At 31.6% G+C, this 18,937-nt stretch overlaps 1 protein-coding gene across 1 annotated transcript; it reads left to right on the top strand.

Moving 5' to 3' along the window:
* Positions 1 to 823: 823 nt before the first annotated feature.
* LOC131945129 (WD repeat-containing protein 75) lies at positions 824 to 18,884 on the top strand. The gene is made up of 19 exons (XM_059306130.1): positions 824 to 995; positions 11,858 to 11,987; positions 12,154 to 12,219; positions 12,402 to 12,498; positions 13,260 to 13,372; positions 13,647 to 13,717; positions 13,948 to 14,058; positions 14,279 to 14,367; positions 14,698 to 14,856; positions 15,197 to 15,396; positions 15,553 to 15,740; positions 15,903 to 16,072; positions 16,292 to 16,481; positions 16,595 to 16,686; positions 17,071 to 17,157; positions 17,479 to 17,693; positions 18,060 to 18,197; positions 18,398 to 18,465; positions 18,608 to 18,884. Exons 1-19 carry the CDS (start codon positions 928 to 930, stop codon positions 18,843 to 18,845), a joined length of 2,490 nt encoding a protein of 829 aa, XP_059162113.1. The 5' UTR covers positions 824 to 927; the 3' UTR covers positions 18,846 to 18,884.
* The last annotated feature ends 53 nt before the right edge of the window (positions 18,885 to 18,937 follow it).

The following is an 18,937-nucleotide window of genomic DNA, read 5'->3' as shown; positions in this document are numbered from 1 at the left end:
ACTAATGAATAAAATTTGATTAAAATTATAGGCCTCAAAGCTGGGTGTTATATTTCTAAAAATATTTTAAAATAACGCTACTTATATGCTTATTGTACTTAGATTTCTTCAAAATGAACAAAAAAGCTAGTTACAGACATGTAAAACTAAAAATCTTTTGAGTAAGGTTATGTAATATGTATGTTGCTCATGGGCAGAGTTTCTTCCAGGCATATCGAACGAAATGAAATTTATATAGAAAATATATACTTTTAACAGTGTCCGCCCCCCCCCCCCCCAAATTTCAAGTGCCCCCCCCCCCCCCACCTCAGAAAAAAGTCTGGAAGAAACACTGCTCATGGGCAGTTCAACTACAACACTTATCTTAGGTAAACAGATCTAAATAGTGGATTGGATACTGTGTTTTGTGTTAACCATAATTGTTTGGGAATGATGTGCTCAAATGAAGTTATAGATTGGCGATCGTTACGCAAATACCCGTTCGCGGTTCATAATGCATAACAAAAATCGGTTGACGAGTATAGTCGAGCCGGCGTTGACCCTCAAAGTCTAAATTCAGGAAGTCCATTGATCCAAAGGCTAAAAAAAGCTACATCGACGTTATTAAGTAGGGGATGCAGCAAGCAGATTAGAACATGATAATCTGCAATATATTATATGTATACATTTTAATGTTAAAATTATTTAATAGGTATAATGTTTTACTGATAATTTTAAGTATAAAATTATTTATAGGCCTAGCCTACTATTTAAAGTAAAATTTTAAATAATACTTTTGCCTAAGCCTATCTGGCATATTAAAATTCTGACAGGCGGAAGTGACAAACCCAACTAGAAACGAAAGTGAATTTTAACAACAAATGCACGAGGGTTAGGGTTCATAATAAAAGAAAGGGAAAAGAAAGAGAAGCTGAATACTTTTCAGTGATGGCACTTGTACCGTCTCTACAAGCTGGTTCCCTGTTTGGCCAGTACTGTTTTTCTCATGATTCAAAGTAGGTTTTAGTTTTGTTTCTCGCGCTACAAAAGTTAAGCAGACTAATGGAGGCGAGCGAGTTGACGAGATTCCTTCCATAATATTGTTGACATGGAATAAAAACGTGCTTTTTAGATTTAGACCGTAAAAAAAAATAAAAAATAAAAACTTAAGCCTAAAATTAATTTAGAAATTTTATATTTTTAGAATAAATGCTATAAAAGTTGCAAATCCAGAGAACTTGAAAATAATTTGTTGAGTTTATAGTAGGTACTAGGATAAATTTTGAAAATTGGTTTAATAGGGAAACAACCACTACAGTTAAAAGGAGCAAAAAATTACAATAACAGAACAGTTTTCCTTTTTGATGTAGCTCAAACGGTTAAATAGTTATGATTTTTTTTCGTATTAAAAAGAGCGTTTTTTTTAACATAGGTTTTTTTCCAATTTGTGTGATAGAGTTTTTTTAAGCGTTTACTAAAATTGTCATAGCCAGTAAACCAAGCGATCAAATTTGTTATAACTTTGTAGAAACTTTATTTATCATATATATAAGCATAATAAACAAAAAAATTAGAAATTTATAGGTTGAATTTTAAAATAATTGCAGTGAGAAAGGGGACCCCCCCTATTTTTGCAAAGATATTGCTTTTATATAATTGCACTTAAAACTGAAAATATATAAGTTATCAAGTTCAAAATAGGTTAAATTAAAAGAAATATGGATGTGTTTCTTAATGTTATCAAAAAATATGTCAAAAAGTTAAAAATTGTTATTTTTAAGGCTTTATACTGCTTATTTTTACACTTTTCGCAAAACCGATATTCTCTCAAAAAGTAAAAGAAAAATTAAGTCAAATTTGAACTAATAAGAATTTAAAGCTGAAAATTAGCCTGATTCTAGTTTACTCTATCCTTCAACAGAAAAACTCAAAACCTTTGTTTAAAATCTGTCTGTTTAATAAAAATATTGGGTATAAGAGGGTACCACCCTTTATTTTTGTAACCACGTTTTTACTGAATCTCAGTTAAAATTTTAACTATTTGAAATATTCAGCTCAAAATTGGTCAGAATAAAGATACATGGGTAAGTAAATAGATAATGTTAATTCTTTTATAAACCTTTAAAAAATTTTGAAACTATAAGTTTTTACGATGCAATTTCTGATAAAGCTTATTAAAAAAAAAAACTCATTAAATTTGATTTTAAATAAAGTATTTATTTTAAAAACAAAAGCAAACAAGCAATGAATTTATTATAAATGGGGTATAAGTTTAATATTTGTGTTTCTAAGTTAAGTGCTTCATATTTTAAGTATAAATATTTCTTACCTCAGCAATGATCATTCGTCAAGCCTTCAAGTTTCCGCATTTTACTTACAGTTTTTGAACTTGTTCAATAATCCAACAAACTGGTGTGTAGTTAAAATATTGAAATATATACCTGAAAAAAAATGTAAAGTTACTAATCTGAATTTTGGAAAACCCTACTTCAATTCATTAATTATTGTAGTAATGTTTAGAAAATGAAATTAAAAACATTTATCTTTAATCTGAGCAAAGTTGACAATCCTGAAGAACTGGCCCATATTCATTGTAGCTGAGTGGTCTCTTTCTGAAATAAAATACAATTAATCTTTCAAAAGGAATCAAAATGATCATTAAAAAATGATTATCAAAAATTAAAATGAGAATCAAAAATTAAAAATGACTTTTACCTAACTCCTTGCGTTGCGGACAATCCTGAAGAACTGGCTCATATTAAATGTAGTTGGGTGGTCTCTTTCTAGATATAATACATTTAATCAAGCAATCTTTCAAAACAATAATTAAAAATGATTATTAAAAATTAAAATGAGAATTAAAAATTAAAATGACTTTTACCTCACTCCTTGCGTTGCGGACAATCCTGAAGAACTGGCTCATATTAAATGTATTTGGGTGGTCTCTTTCTAGATATAATACATTTAATCAAGCAATCTTTCAAAACAATAATTAAAAATGATTATTAAAAATTAAAATGAGAATTAAAAATCAAAATGACTTTTACCTCACTCCTGGCATTGCGGACAATCCTGAAGAACTGGCTCATAATTGAATAAAAGGCTGGATTTTATTGTGATCTGTATCAGAAATATGACACTAGTACTCAGCATATGTTGCGTTCACACAATTAAAAGTATAGCTATATAATTGCAAGTAATTAATTTTTTTACCTATTTATTAGCGTTGCGGACAATCCTGAAGAAGTGGCTGAAATTTGGTCTAGTTAAATGAAAGGCTGGATTTTTATTTTTTGCTGAAGTGTGGTCTGTATCTGAAATATGACACTAGTACTTAGTATATGTTACACAGTATAAAAATGAAAGTAATATAATAGCAAATTTTATACCTCTCTATTAACCTTGCGGACAATCCTGAAGAAGTGGCTCAACATTGATCTTGAAGTGTCGTTCTATTAGAATATAAAAATAATACTTAATAAACAGTGCTTTCAGTTTTATAGATTTGCTTAGGAAAGGTTAAGGATTTATATTTACCTTATCCATTAACCTTGCGGACAATCCTGAAGAAGTGGCTCAACATTGATCTTGAAGTGTCATTCTATTAGAATATAAAAATAATACTTAAAAAACAGTGCTTTCAGTTTTATAGATTTGCTTAGGAAAGGTTAAGGATTTATATTTACCTTATCCATTAACCTTGCGGACAATCCTGAAGAAGTGGCTCAACATTGATCTTGAAGTGTCATTCTATTAGAATATAAAAATAATACTTAAAAAACAGTGCTTTCAGTTTTATAGATTTGCTTAGGAAAGGTTAAGGACTTATATTTACCTTATCCATTAACCTTGCGGACAATCCTGAAGAAGTGGCTCAACATTGATCTTGAAGTGTCATTCTATTAGAATATAAAAATAATACTTAAAAAACAGTGCTTTCAGTTTTATAGATTTGCTTAGGAAAGGTTAAGGACTTATATTTACCTTATCCATTAACCTTGCGGACAATCCTGAAGAAGTGGCTCAACATTGATCTTGAAGTGTTGTTCTATTAGAATATAAAAATAATACTTAATAAACAGTGCTTTCAGTTTTATAGATTTGCTTAGGAAAGGTTAAGGACTTATATTTACCTTATCTATTAACCTTGCGGACAATCCTGAAGAAGTAGATCATCTGTGGTCTTGATGTTTTCTATAAACAAATTTTTTTTATTAAATGTAAAATATATTATCCTGTTAATAAAACTAGCCAAAAATTAAACGCAAAAATATTTCTAAAAATATTTACCAGTTCTAGTGCATTCCATATGTTTTAAGATGTGGTTCATCATTATCCAGTTTCAATTATTCTTTGCTGTCAAAATAATAGCCAGTTGTTATCAGCTTAATACATGTTGCAGTAGTTATGTTCAAGTATTACATTTTGAACTGTTTTTTTATTACATTATGAATAATAAATTTTAAAGTTAGATTTTGCTAAACCAAGAAATATTTGTTACCTGATCATATCTTTATCCAGAAAGAGCAGATCTCCCATCACCAGGTCTGTTATTACATTTGCCAGTTCAAGTTCATAGTCAGTAGCCAAAAATTCATTCTCATCTAGAGGGTTCCAGTATGCTATCTTTAACATCAGTTTTTCTTTAGCGCATTTCATTTTCTTAATATGTCCATAAAATTTTGTATTTGAGCCATCTACATCCCACACGTGTGATATGATTGAGCCTTGTAGTGTGTCGGGATGAAAGACCAGTTTTTGCAGCATATCTTTGGAGACAAGAGGTGTTTTTTCCAGTAGATCTGTATTCAGTGGTTGTTTTTTGTACAAAGTACTTTTAATTTGATCTGAAATGCGCTTTCTGGTAGCAGTGTCTTTCTTCTTTATAGCCAGTTCTTGTCGAGCCTTCACTTCAAATTGCAGAGCCTTCTGTCTTTTTAGTTCCTCATTTTTTATCTGTCCACCTCTTGTCACAGCAAACTTGATCAACTTACTTTCATCTTCTTGTTTCTCCAGCCATTGTACAGTTTTGTTTGTTATAGCTTTCACTTTGCCATCCAAAAATCCAAAAGTAGCATTGGGAGATCTGCGCCACAGATAATCTGTCATCCCAAGAGACCTCTCTGACCAAATGTTGTGGGTTGGTGCTGATGCTGCTTGGGCCAGCATTTCTTTGGATGGCTGAGCATAGATTCCTCCAGCCTGGAAATCTTTTAACTGAGCATTCAGTTTGGCTTGAAATGCACCAGCCAATCTTTCCATCACCATCAGCTGGTAGTCATCTGCATCAGCTACATAGTGATGGAAAGCAGGGTCACCAATGTCATTTCCAAACACATCCTTCGTTGCAGAGAGCATCAACTGAGGATCACTCACGAAACTTAAAAGGACTGTGTTTGACCTCTGAATGTCAGATGCCTAAAAATAAAATAAATAATTAAAATTGAATGAATGATTATATGAATTATAATTATAACTTTTATCAAATAAAAGATATGAGATTCACAATTTTAAACTCTGAATGACCTTACCATTTCTAGATTCTTTCTTTCATTACTGTAGAAAAGACTCATCCAAGGTCCAGTGAGTACTTTGCCAAAGAAGGCTAATGCTTTCAGCTGCTTAATTGTGTTGTCATCTTGTAAGTTATTCAGCAATGTAGACTTCAAACTTGACTTGAGAGAGCAGACATCCCTGAGGTATGTTTTAAAATGTTCAATGTTGGAAACAATCACACCAGCCATGTGGAAGAGTACTTGCAACCTGTTTCCAACATATCTAACAACTAATCCTAGGGGCAAGTTGTTGGCCCTCAAGAATGTCTTAAATCCAGCGGGATCACCTTTTACTTGTTTATACCTATGACAAAAATAATGAGCTAAGATATGTAAAGAAATAACAAAAGAATTGTGTAGCACAATAGATAGTTGAAAAATATGAATGCATTAAAGAACAGTAATCACCTCATCTGGGAAAGGCCATGAATGCAAGTTACAGCCTTTCCTGCACCATCTAAGGATTCCAGAGTTTTGCGTGCAACCAGTGCTAAGCTGTCTAATGGATGAACATTACAGTTGAGCTCTAAAAGGTGTGTGTTAAAAGCAATGTTTAGTAGTTTTACAGCAGCATGGTTTGAAGGAGCACGATCAGTTAAGGTGTTGGTGATTGCCTTAAATAGTTTCTCTTTAACTGAGTTGACTTCAAGTCCATGGTATGCTGCATAAGTAGTCGCCACTCTGACTAAAGCATCACACACATGGTCTGAATAGTCAACAGCCTTACCTCCTGGGAGATTTCTGATGTTAACAGTGAGGGAGCCACTTTCCTCAGATATATGCAGTTCATTGATATGTGAACCTCCCAGGCTAGTTGCATCCCAAGAAATGGTTATGTTGTTGTTTGAAAGAATACTTTCAGCCACTTGTAAATCTGACAAAACTCCCAATTCATACGCCATCTGAGCCACTGTGGTTGAATGTGGAAGTCTTGTTAGTATTCTGCCAGTCAATTGCTTAACAACATATGCAACTACTTCAGAAGCTGAACAAACAGGAACATGATTGGTTAAACACATGAACATGGATTTACGCATTGGAGCATTATACATTTTTTCTTCTACTGGATTTATGGTTTCTTCTGGTATATTTTCTTCAGCCATGGCTTCAAAATATTCAGCACATTCTAGGTTATGGCTGGATTCATTTCTTACAAGATCATTCTCTTTCATTACATCGGCAAGTTTGCTTTCTAGATCAGTGATATTTTTTTTAAGCATACTGATTTTTGTGTTTAGTTTTTTGTTCAGCTTCTTAATATCTTTGTAGCTCTTATTTACTGGTTTAGGAGCATTTGATTTTTTTAAGTTTTGAAGCTCTAATTTCAACTGTCTGATTAATGCATTTTTTCTCATCTTGTCCTGATTGATTTTATAAGGAGCAAAAGTATGTTTCAAGTTTTTGTTCGCAGCTTTAAGATCATGTATTTGTTTGTACAAATCTTGCACAACTTTTTTGTTCTCAGTATCCAATGCGATGTTAATTTTTCTCAGTTTAGGGCAGTTCTCACAATCTTTCTTTAATTTTTTAGCTGGACTATGGGATGTGCTGACAGTCTGTTCTTTTATTTCCTTAGATTTTTCTGCTCTCTTGCCTTTAGGTATAGGTGCTTCAAAAACTTTGTCAAGTAGGGCCACAATAGAACACCAATTAGAAGGTCTATGAATGTTTTTCTTCTTTGTTGAGAGTTCTGCAAACATTTTTTTAACCTTGTTGGCAATAACTAATCCACTGAGTTCTTGATTCATCAGAACATCTAGTATGAAGGCAGATGTAGCTGACATATTTTTGTTACAGTTGTAGTAAAAATACAAAATATGGCCATTCTTCAATTCATTTCCTTGGCTGTAGTCTTTGTAGGTGCTGATAAGTTGATCAAAATCCTTCAAAGTCCTTGTACTTTGAGCAAAGTCAGCAGTTTCCTCCACAACAGCATTAGTTAGTTGCTCAACATGCTCCATTTTCTGGAAATTTAGACTTAAAACACAATGTTAACAAAGCAAAAAAAAACAAGATTTACTGTTATGATGAATATAAGTTATAACAGAGAAACGAAATCTAACAAAAGAGGTGTAAATAAAAAAATATTAACAATACTTTTAATTTAATCAATATTATTAATACAAAATGAATCTAGAATATAGAAGAATCGATGTCCAATTTAGATTTGGTTTAGCTCTAAACTTTAACTAAGATGCTGAAAATTTACTTTTAAAAACTATCAAAACTGATGTAACAGCACAACTGTTCAATTAAAAGTTAAATGTAGATCTTATAATGATCTAGAATCTAGATAGATCTACTACTAAAGACTAAAAGTATATAAAGAAATTGCGTTAGTAATAATGTAAAACAAAAAAAAATGTTAGTTGAATAACAAAACTAGTTACAAGAATAATAGTTTTTCAAATGAAAGAAAAAACAGGCAATTGGAATTCAATTGAGACAAATAGTATTAGTATTAATATCTTAATTATAATTAATTAAAACTAATATCAAATGATTAAAATTCAAGAAAATCTAAAACAAAGACCACACTACTACGTTTTTTACTTTTAAACGCGAGTGCGGAAAAAACTTAGAACTGGGGCAAATGGCTTTTAACAAAAAAAACTGTGTTAAACACAATAAAAACACAAAAAAAAAAACGAAATTTAAGAAAGAAAATGGATAATATATAAAAAATCTAGCTATAAAACATCAATTATTGAATAAATAGAGTGGATGATCGTAGATTGCAAGTAATTAATGCAAAGCATAAAAAACAAGCGAAAGTGTCAATCGTAAGATCTGGCAACTTCCGGTTAAAAAATTAAGGAATTTCAACTTTTATAAAGTTACTTCCGGTTCTACTTTCACTTTGAAAATGTAAACAATAGATGCCCCAAACAGTACACCTAACTGTGAAGCGTTTTTCAGCTGAGAGACACATCCAAACAATACGATTTTTAAAAGAGATAGACAAAAATGGATAAGAATGGAGATTTTGCAATAAAATTTCAAGTAGAGCCCATAGAGAAGTTTAGGGAATAAATCAAACTTACCTTATTTTCAATGAAACACTCCATAAAAAATAGTCCATGAAAATATTTTTAAAAAATATATAACACGCTAAGTCCATTTTTCTTCAAAAAAATACTCCTCGCAATAAAATTGACCAGGCGAAAACGGAGAATGATAAAAATTACGAAACACTCGCACTCGCGCGTCCGCCAACTCTCGGTATTTGGGTAACGGGAGGAAAATCTCGCCGCGCATCGTAAAACGGGAGCCTAATCCTAGTACCTAGTTTATAGCTACATTTCTATTTATTTTCATCAAGCCTAAGTTAAAACCGGATGTTTCACTTTCGTAAGACAAATATTGATTGGCTGTACAGTAACTTAGTGATCGATAACTATTTGTTTACAAAACTTTGCAGATCAAGTTTTTAAATAACAATGCAAATTAAAAACCCCATGACCTAGTTTTCTATTTTTAGCTTACAATGTGTACAATAAAATCAATGTCGGCCTATCCAATAGCAGGATGCCATTGTTTATGTCCCCATTACACGTGAAAACCAAATTGTTTTGGCTTGTTTTTAAATTTTCAATTAGTTACCGAAAATTTTTAAAACATCTAATAGACCCAATCTTTAGTAAAGTCCGAAATAAACCAGACAGACAGGATTTTATAACCATATTAATTGTAACTACGCCGTGCCTGATTTTTAAACTAATTTATACACCTCTCAAATACCTTTGAGAGTTTTCTCGCTCGTGTCCATTCACTGTGCAAGTCAGTGTGAGTGTTTCTTCCACTTCCCAACGTCTTTCTCGGGGGGAGGGGGGGGGGGGCGGTTACTGTTAAAGTACATATTTTCTACATAAATTATAAATTCCATTTCGGGGGGGGGGTAGACTTTCTTCAGGGTAGCGCTGCCCCCCCCCCGTCCCCCCCCCCCCCCCCCCCCCCCCCCCCCCCGAAGTGATGCCTGGAAGAAACTCTGGTGCAAGTGTCAACTGAGGCTGAGTTGTTATTCACGATTGGGTTGGTAAATATTAGTAAATAAAACTTAAGAATTAAATTTAGGTAGATCTAGAATAAAAATTCTAGATTCTATCATTCTTATTTCTAGATCTACGTAACAAATCTGTCCAACGAAAACCACACAATCATATTATATTATTATATACTTCGCCTAGATAACCCTTCAGGCAGGCTAGGGGAGGGGGCATCTCAACGAACCGGATAAAGAAGGTAGGGCTTGCAATCCTACCCATGAATAAAAGTTAAAAAAAAAACCAACGTTGATACAGAAAATGCACACACATCAGCAACGTAGGGAGGGCGGGGCGGGGGGGTGCGAACCGCACCGTTTGACACCGTGGCAAAAAATTGCAAAATGTATAGAAGAAAAATGCTTTTTTGCCAGTTCCATTGATGATTAAAGTTGAATAGTCGGGAGAATTTTTATACCAGTGTCGGATAATGGAATCTTCTTTTAAAAAGGGGTGTTAGGTTACTGGTAGTTAACTAAATACACACAAGGCTGGCTAATGTCAATGCTAACCCTGTCCCTAACCCCAACCTTGGTCCTACCATATTCCTAACCCTAATTTCTAGCCATAAAATTAGTCAAGATTACAATACTACTAACAACCCAACACACCTATTTTAAGGAAGAGTATTATCGAACATTGGTGTCTAAAATCATCCAAATAGTCTTTTAAGTACAAACCCACAATTATTACAAGAAGGAGGGGGTGACATCATGACGTTAAAATGCTAACTATAGAGAAAACAATGGTACATACAACTGTATAATAATCAACAAACTATAGATAAACATCGTTTCTATTAAGTCTGCAGTGATTAAAGCTTATAACACATACATCTACGCGTATGAGGCATATATTTAAATTTTAGGCCTATGTAGGCAGACACACACACACATATATATAAATATATATATATACTTTGTTTCTTGGTTGGGTTGACACCACAAAGTGCAGCACCAGGTGACACCCGACCTAGCGACACCAGTGACCCACATTATTTATATTATTAAGTTAATATAAAAATAAATGTGGTTATTATACTAATACTATTATGACTACATTGATTTTAGGCTACGGATTCACTACATATAGCCCCCAGAAGGCTATTCGACTATTCGTACTCTAACTAATCATTTTTCTGTGATTCTTTGATCCCCCTATTTCTGCAATATGGAGAAGTAATGTTTTTAGATCTAACCTTATCATTAACCCTAAGCTTAAGTTAAGCCTTAACCTTAATGCCTAATCTTAATCTTAATGCCTAACCTTAACGTACCCTAAACTTGACCTTGAAGCCGAACCCCTAGCAAAATAAAAACTCTGAGCCAAAAGGAATGGAACCCACACCGCGAAAACAAACTACCTGATTGACAAACACTTTGACCACTCATACATTTGTAAAATTGTTGAAAAGTCGAGTGTCATATGCAAGATATTAAAAAAAAGACATGTATGCATGCACTGGACAATAAATTTAAAAATAAATTTGGTCTGCTAAAAATAGCAAACTACGAATAGCCTTCTGAGAGCTATTTGTAGTTAACTACAAATAGACACTTTCTTATTTTAATACCACTGCAAATTAGTTAAAATATAGGCCTAATGTACCTTTCGAGAAATGTGTTGATGTGCTGGGTTGACCATGAACTTTGAAAATTTTAAGTTTAAAGCTTATTTTTGTGTTGTTATAACATAATAAATAACACCACCGCCAGAAAATTTAAAATTCATTGAATCTATGTGATGGTTTTCACAGCACCAGAAATATGCTAAAGATTTATCACTTTCACTTTCTATGTATTGATTTTGAGTACTACCTTGTTTAAAGTGATTCTTGTCTTATTGATTTGATGACAATTAATTATTTGATTTAATACCATTATTTATTGTTATTTATTAGGCCTAATATATTAAATTTTATATTAGCTTAAGGCCTAGGCCTACATAACTATTTAGTAATTAGTCAACTAAGTACAGGGACTGGTATTTCTCACATGACAAAAAAAAGAATGCAAGGAGGCTATCATGTACATTACACAGCTCACTGCATGTTTTTTAGGTCATAAGAGTAAGGAGATAAACAGCTGATATTTTGAGTCATGCATTGAATGTGGTATGAAAGAAAAGGCCAAAGGGGCATTGTTGGGCTTGAAACATGATATTTATCTAAATGAGTATGTAGGTATGACTTAATTAGCTTAATAAAATGCTTCGTTTAAATATATTTTAGTGTGGCTAGACTGAAACTCCATTGTAATTTTCTCTCTACACTTTTCTTAGATACATAATATGTTGCTGTGGCGACAGTTTAAAAGTTTTCAACACCACTAATGGAGAGCTGTTACATAACCTCAGAGGTCACACAAAAGCTGTCACTGGAGTGGTATTGAATCCTAGTAATGTCTTGCAGGTATTTAGCACACATCTGTTTTTTATATTTTAGATCTGTAAATTAAAAAGTTGTGCTTGAAATTTTGAGCAAATCTTTTTATAAAATGATTTATAAGTTGTGATGTAAGTTAAGTGGCAAGACATAAATTTTATAATTAACATAGTAATGTACAACTTATCCACAGATATTTTCCTGTGGTCAAGATGGTTTGCTGATTTCATGGGACTACCTTGATGGCGTGAGACTGAAGGTCGGGAAAACTCCTAAAATTTAGCTTTTAGAGTATACTGTAGGGTTAAGCTATTAAAACTGGCTACGTTATTGTGGGTCCTGTGTTTCAAAATTTTTATCTGTAATTTAATTTTTATTTACAGTGCTATTTGCTAAACTTGGTTAATGTCTGATAATGAATTATTTATATAAATTTCTCAGCAATATAATCTACATATGGCTTTGTATGGAATTATCTCAATCAATGCTGACAAAAAGTCTATCATGATGCTAAGTCAGACCACTGAGCATAAAAAAAGTAAGTATCTTTTTTAGAACTTTATATAGTAAGCTGAGTGTGGTCTCTTTAATCATTGTTTAGATTATGTTTAGCATCAACCTCAATGAGCTTTAAGAGACCTTTTAGATGTGAACCAATCAGATCAAGCTTGTCTGTTATTTTGTCACTATAGGCTCTAAATGAATTGAATCTTTCTTTCCCCGAATAATATTAACTTTTCTTTGAAACAAATAGCTTTATCACTGATAGAAGCAAATATTATTTGGATTTTTTTAAACAGATAACAATCATGTGTAAAATCTGCAAGTTACATTTTAATTAATATCATTCAGGCTCACTAGGTAGGGAAATTAGTATCAGTGCAAATTATTGCATGAATTTGTTTTACATGATACTGTTCCTTAGTGAAGTTTAATTGGTATCTATATGGCTACATATAAGTAAGGGAGGTAAAAAAAGTTTTTAGATGAAGTTCAGAGTAAGTTTTTGGTTTCAATTTCATTATTTTCTGTTTGTACCTTATTTTCTTAGTTCATCACAATTACAGTTAACACAGCCTTAGAAATTTGCTACACTTAATTCTGATTGAGAAATGAAACATGTATTTAACAGCAATGTATCAAGTTATTGATGGTTTTTTCTTGGCATTTTATTCATGTTACTTACTTTTGTGCATGTGCCTCTCAATACATTAAAATGTTGATGATTCTACTCTAGTTAAAACTAATCTTGGATGGCACAGATAATGTTTAACCATGTTTTTAACCCTTCCCCCACAGCATTCAGTCTTATGCAGTGGAAGAAGAAAAAAACCAGTAATGATTATTCAAAACCCAAGATGATTATTGAGAAATGTGATGGAGACCCAAGATTAGTTTCGTTTGGGTGTTTAGTAAGTATCAGGTTAAAAGCAAATAGTTTGATTGTACTCTTTGCAGTTTATGCATACTTACAAGTTAGAAATTTTTTGTGTTCAGTATATAATATTTGAAAGTTATGTTCTGTGACAAGATTATATTGGAAATAAAAATAATTTTGATAATTTTAAAGAAAACAGCTTTTTATTTTATAATGTTAAATAATACTAAACTAGGCAAGCCGCATATTCATCTTCTGTAACTAAAGGGCACTGTGTATAGTGAGATAAAAAATTAACTACTTTTCAGAGAGAATATGTGGCGTCAGGACTTAAGCACACACTGGCAATTTACTCTATGAAAAAAGGATCGACAAAATTGTAAGTAATTTATCTATTATATTTCTATGTTAATAATTGCTGCTAATTAATTTTTACACCAAATAATTAATTGTTTTGTTGAAATTTAATAAATAAGAATTCAACTAATATTTATAAATTTTGCTTAATTTTTTAGTGATAATCCAACAAAAATTAAGGAAAACTTTTTTATATAATTTACTATTTTCAAATTCAACAAAAATAAAGCTATAGGGCATATATTTCTTTAGTGTAAGTGACCATGACAAGTTCAACAAAAACAAAGCAATAACTTGTGTGGCCTGTCACCCAACTGAGTATTGTATAGCAACTGGTTTGGAAAATGGAAAAATTCTCCTGTGGTAAAAAAAATAAAAAATTTTGTTAAATTTTTAACATACATATTTCTATTTTATCTAGATTTGCATTTTTTCAATCAGATAGTAATCAGTTTTAGTATTTCCTTTTGTGTGTTAATACATTTTTAGTTGTATTTTTTCATAAATATGGATTTAATGTGGATGTATCACTGGTTATCCATTATAGACAGGAAAACTTATGTTTATAAATTTATTATTACAGGAACAATTTTTTCAAAGACAGTCATCCTGTTATTTCTGTTATGCACTGGCACAGCCTACCCGTCTCATGCATTGAATTTACGCCTAATGGTAATTTTCTTTAATATAAATATTTATTTTCAATTAAATTGTGTTATAGTTTTTGCCTGTTTATAATAATATAATTTAATTTTAGGTATATTTTCATGTAAGATTGGGTTTTTTTCTTCATTGGTTTTTAAATATACTTAAATTTGCATATAAATGTTTTTTTTTGTTTGTATCAATCACTAGTCTGATAATCTTGTGTTTAACAGGTTCAAACCTGCTGAGTGGTGGATTTGAATGTGTGCTAGTGAGGTGGCAGATGGGCAACCCAAACATATAAATGTTTTTTTTTGTTTGTATCAATCACTAGTCTGATAATCTTGTGTTTAACAGGTTCAAACCTGCTGAGTGGTGGATTTGAATGTGTGCTAGTGAGGTGGCAGATGGGCAACCCAAACCAACGGGATTACAAGCCACGCATGGGCGCTCCAGTCTCTGAGATTATCATCTCACCTGATGGAAATTTCTTTGCAACAAGACATGCTGACAATTGTATGTTGTGATTGATTTCTCTATCAGATAGTGTTTTAAAGACAAATATTTTTAATGGCAGTTTGGATCATCCAAGTTAATGAAAATCTTATTTCCCATGCTTATTATCATTTATTTATGATAAATAAAATTTAAATTTGCATAATACAAACAGCATTCATTTACAAGACTGCTAGTTTGTGCTTCTAGTTTTTTGATGGTTAAAATATTTTTAAATAGTTAATTTTATAAACTAAAATGTACTAAGAAACAGATAACCCACTCTCTCCTAAAGATAAAATATTTTTTTACTAATATAAAGTCTAATTGATTTATTTCTTCTTTTTTTTTCCCCTTAAAGCAATCCAGTTACTTGACATAAATCTTAAAGTGCTGCAAGTTTACAGAGGAATGACCAGAACAAATTTTTGTAGAACTGTTGATAAGTCACCCATCTCGAGTGGGCTGAAGTATGACCCTAGGTCTAGGACTATTGTGACCAACGGTTTACCTGGGCATTTACAGTTTTTTTCTCTGTCTTTAAACAAGCAACTTTTTAATGTAAGTGGAAAATTTAAAAATTTAAACCCCCCCCACTCTTTTTTTTATTTATAAAATATTATATTTAACTTTATCAGCTTTAGCACAATCTATTTAGATAATTCTCACAACTACTAGAAAAGGGCAGTAACTTCATAAGCAGATTTTTTTTTCCAGCTTGATATCGTAGGTCAAAATTACATCTCCCCTGAAAACCTTGACCAGCCTAAAGCCATCACAGAGATAATCTGTACAGCAATTTCTGGAGATGGTCAGTGGTTGGCAACATTTGAGATGTGGGATGACGGTCACTTCACGCCAGAGCTCAGACTTAAATTTTGGTCTTATAGTTCAGAAGCTCAAACGTAATTTTAATTTTTTTTCCTTTGAATTTTTAGATTTATAATTTGCGAATTCAAAATTAAAGTTAAGTTTTCAGTTATAGGTTTTGTAAACCTTTATCAGTGATTTTATTTAATTTTTCAATTTGTTTTTACAAATGTTTAATAGCGTTTACTTTTTTCCAGATATTCACTGAATACAACTGTTGAATACCCACATGATCAAAAAATTACTAGCATGTTATTTCGACCAGTAACACATAAAAAATCTGGATTTGATTCTCCATCTCTTGTTTCTGTGGGTGAAGATCAGTGCTTTAAGATTTGGACATTGGTGGATGATTCAGATATATACAGTAGGGTTATTTGTTTTATTTAAAAAATAGTTTTTGCTAATTTATTTTGCAGAATTTTTTTTTAAAAAGTAAGATTAATTTTTTTACTGAACAATTCAATATTATGTCAAGAATCAACACATCACTATTTAAAAATTGTTTTTGCTAATTTATTTTGCAGAAATTTTTTTTTTTAAGTGAGATTAATTTTTTTTACTGAACAATTTAATATTATTTCAGGAATCAACACACGGTGGAACTGCGAGTCAGTTGGGTTTTATCGAGGCTTGAACGTTCATTGTGCAGATTATTCTACTGATGGCTCAACTTTGGCTGTAGGGTTTGAGCATCTTATCACAATTTGGGATCCTGATACAAGTGTTGTTCACACAACGCTCTCCAACTGTTTAAATGAGAGAGATCCTATTACGTAAGAACTATTAATACATTTTTTATTACGTTGTACGTTTCAGTATAGTAAACAAATGTTCAAATCATCTAATTATGTACTTTTACTTTTAAATGTTTACATTACTGTTGCAGTCACTTAAAGTTTGGAAGCCATGGTAGCTGCCATCATTTGATATCTGCGTCTGCAAAAAAATTGATATCCAGGGATCTCTTAACATTGACAGGTGAGAAATACCCAGTTTTCAGCTTTTGGAATGGATAAAAAAAACCTGCATACAGTTGCTCTCTCATTCTTAGAAATGTTAATATCTATAAATAATATAATCAAAGTGGGTAGTGTGATATTGTTTTAAAAGTATTTACAAGAAAGAATAAAAGATATGAGCAGTTGCTAATCTTAAATTTAAATAAATATTTATTTAATTGCAAAATTTTTAAAAATGTAATTTTAATTTTTTTTAATATTTGATTTCTATTAAGTGTTAGATTTTATTATTATAAACAGGCTGATTTAACTGATGTTGTAACAATTTACAAATTAAATTTTGAATGACAAGTGATATCTTCCTTTGCCGGAATGTCTTAAAATAATTCTTGTGTTCCACTAGTTCTCTGGGTCATCAAGGATAATGTCACATTGCTGTTCAGGGACCCGTCCTCAGACCTCATGGGATGTGTGTCCAACAGTCAGACATGTAAGTTATCAAGTCTTATGCTGCTTACTCTAGGGCTATTAAAAACTGGATGTTTCTATTCCTATCCCCACCAAACTAAACCTTACTGACATTTTGAACACTCATTAACTTTAATTAATATTTTTATTAAATATAAAAACTGCATAAAGACAAAAAAAATTCTTTACTTTATTTAAAATTTTTTAATCAGACATATGACCAATTCTTTAGTTATGGCATTCAATAATCTCTTTAAAAGAGATTACTAAATGCCTTAATTAAGAGACAGATTTTAGCATTGGAAAAACAACCATGTTAGTCTAAGGATTCTATTTATTACAGTGTGTGTGTTCAGACCAAGCAATGAGGAAATTGTATACAGGCATGAGAACATAAGCTGTGCTGATATTGTTGATGCCATCTTTGTACCTGGGGGCAGACAAGAAGACCTGGCTGATGTGGGCTGGCCTGGCAGTTCCCAGATATATTTGTATAACACAGAACAGCAACTGATCACACTTGATCTAGAACGTAATACACGAGACCACAAGGAAAAGGTGGGGAATATTTTTAAATGATAAACATTGAGGTCTTAAATGATTTTTAGGGACTTTTTAATTGGAGTCTCCATTTATACATTGGGTAGATACAATTAATGGTTTCTTTGATCTTGGCATATTAAGGGGTTGAATGGGGTCAGCTCAATGCTCAATTCCCATTATTATAATTATGCCTATGTTAAATCATGGATGAATCCTGGGACTAAACTTTACATGTAGATTTTAAATGTGCTGTTAAAACAGCATATCTTGCCAAATATTTTCTTTTTTTTACTAGTTTAAAAAAATTGTATTATGTCAGACTGGTTTCTATTTCTTCTTCTATATGTACTTTTCTATATGTAATTAATACTATTTGAGCAGATGATTATTGCACAAAATATACCACAAAGCAACCTTCGATTAATGATGGCTGAGAAACTAGTTAGAGAAACCAAAGCTGTAGAGCACAAGGAAACTGCTGGGAAAACAAAGTTAGCAGAGGACCCTTTTGCTTCATTGGTAAGTTAACAAAACATTTTAGTGTTATTTTTTCTAATTGATGTGTATTCTTACTTAGTACTTTATTAATAGTTACAACACAAAGATTTGTATAATTTGCATTTAAAACCTATTGGTGAAATCAAGTGCCATTTAACAACTGGTTATATTATCGCTGGATATTTTTTCTGCAAATTTATGTTTCTTATGTTCTTTTCCAGTTTCTTCACTCTAATGAACCAGTATCACTGTTCTGTGACCAGTATTTAAATAGTCTACTTGTAAAAAAGTAAGTAATTGAAAATATACATAAATTGTATAGTACTTAACCATTAAGTTTTTATTTAGCTATTAAAATATCAGACTATTAATTTATTTCAATATCTTCAATGTTTTGAGATTTGTTTTCATTTAAGATTTATCAATTTTAGGAAATTAAAACACAAAAAAGAAAAAGATGATAGTGATGACAGTAGCAGTGAGGAAGAATCTTCCAATTCAGAATCAGAGATGCAGGTAGATAAGCGAGAATTCAACAAAACAAAAAGGGCAAGGTTAGATTACGAGAGGACAGAGACCAAGAAAGAAGAGCCAGAAAATGATATGAATAAACTTTTATCCTCCACAACAGACTGGGTCAAATGGTGCTCTTCTTTAAGTTTGAAGTAAAAAAAAAATTTTAAATAAAAAAAATTGGTTAGAAATATTTTTTTAGCTTTTGTTATTCTTCAGCTTGTGTGTTTTTTATAAGTATGTTTTAC

Source organism: Physella acuta, unplaced genomic scaffold (assembly GCF_028476545.2).
Source record: "Physella acuta isolate Inbredline_101_S28 unplaced genomic scaffold, ASM2847654v3 ptg000525l, whole genome shotgun sequence".
NCBI classification, from domain to species: domain Eukaryota; kingdom Metazoa; phylum Mollusca; class Gastropoda; family Physidae; genus Physella; species Physella acuta.
This window is presented reverse-complemented; position numbering and strand designations above follow the sequence as displayed.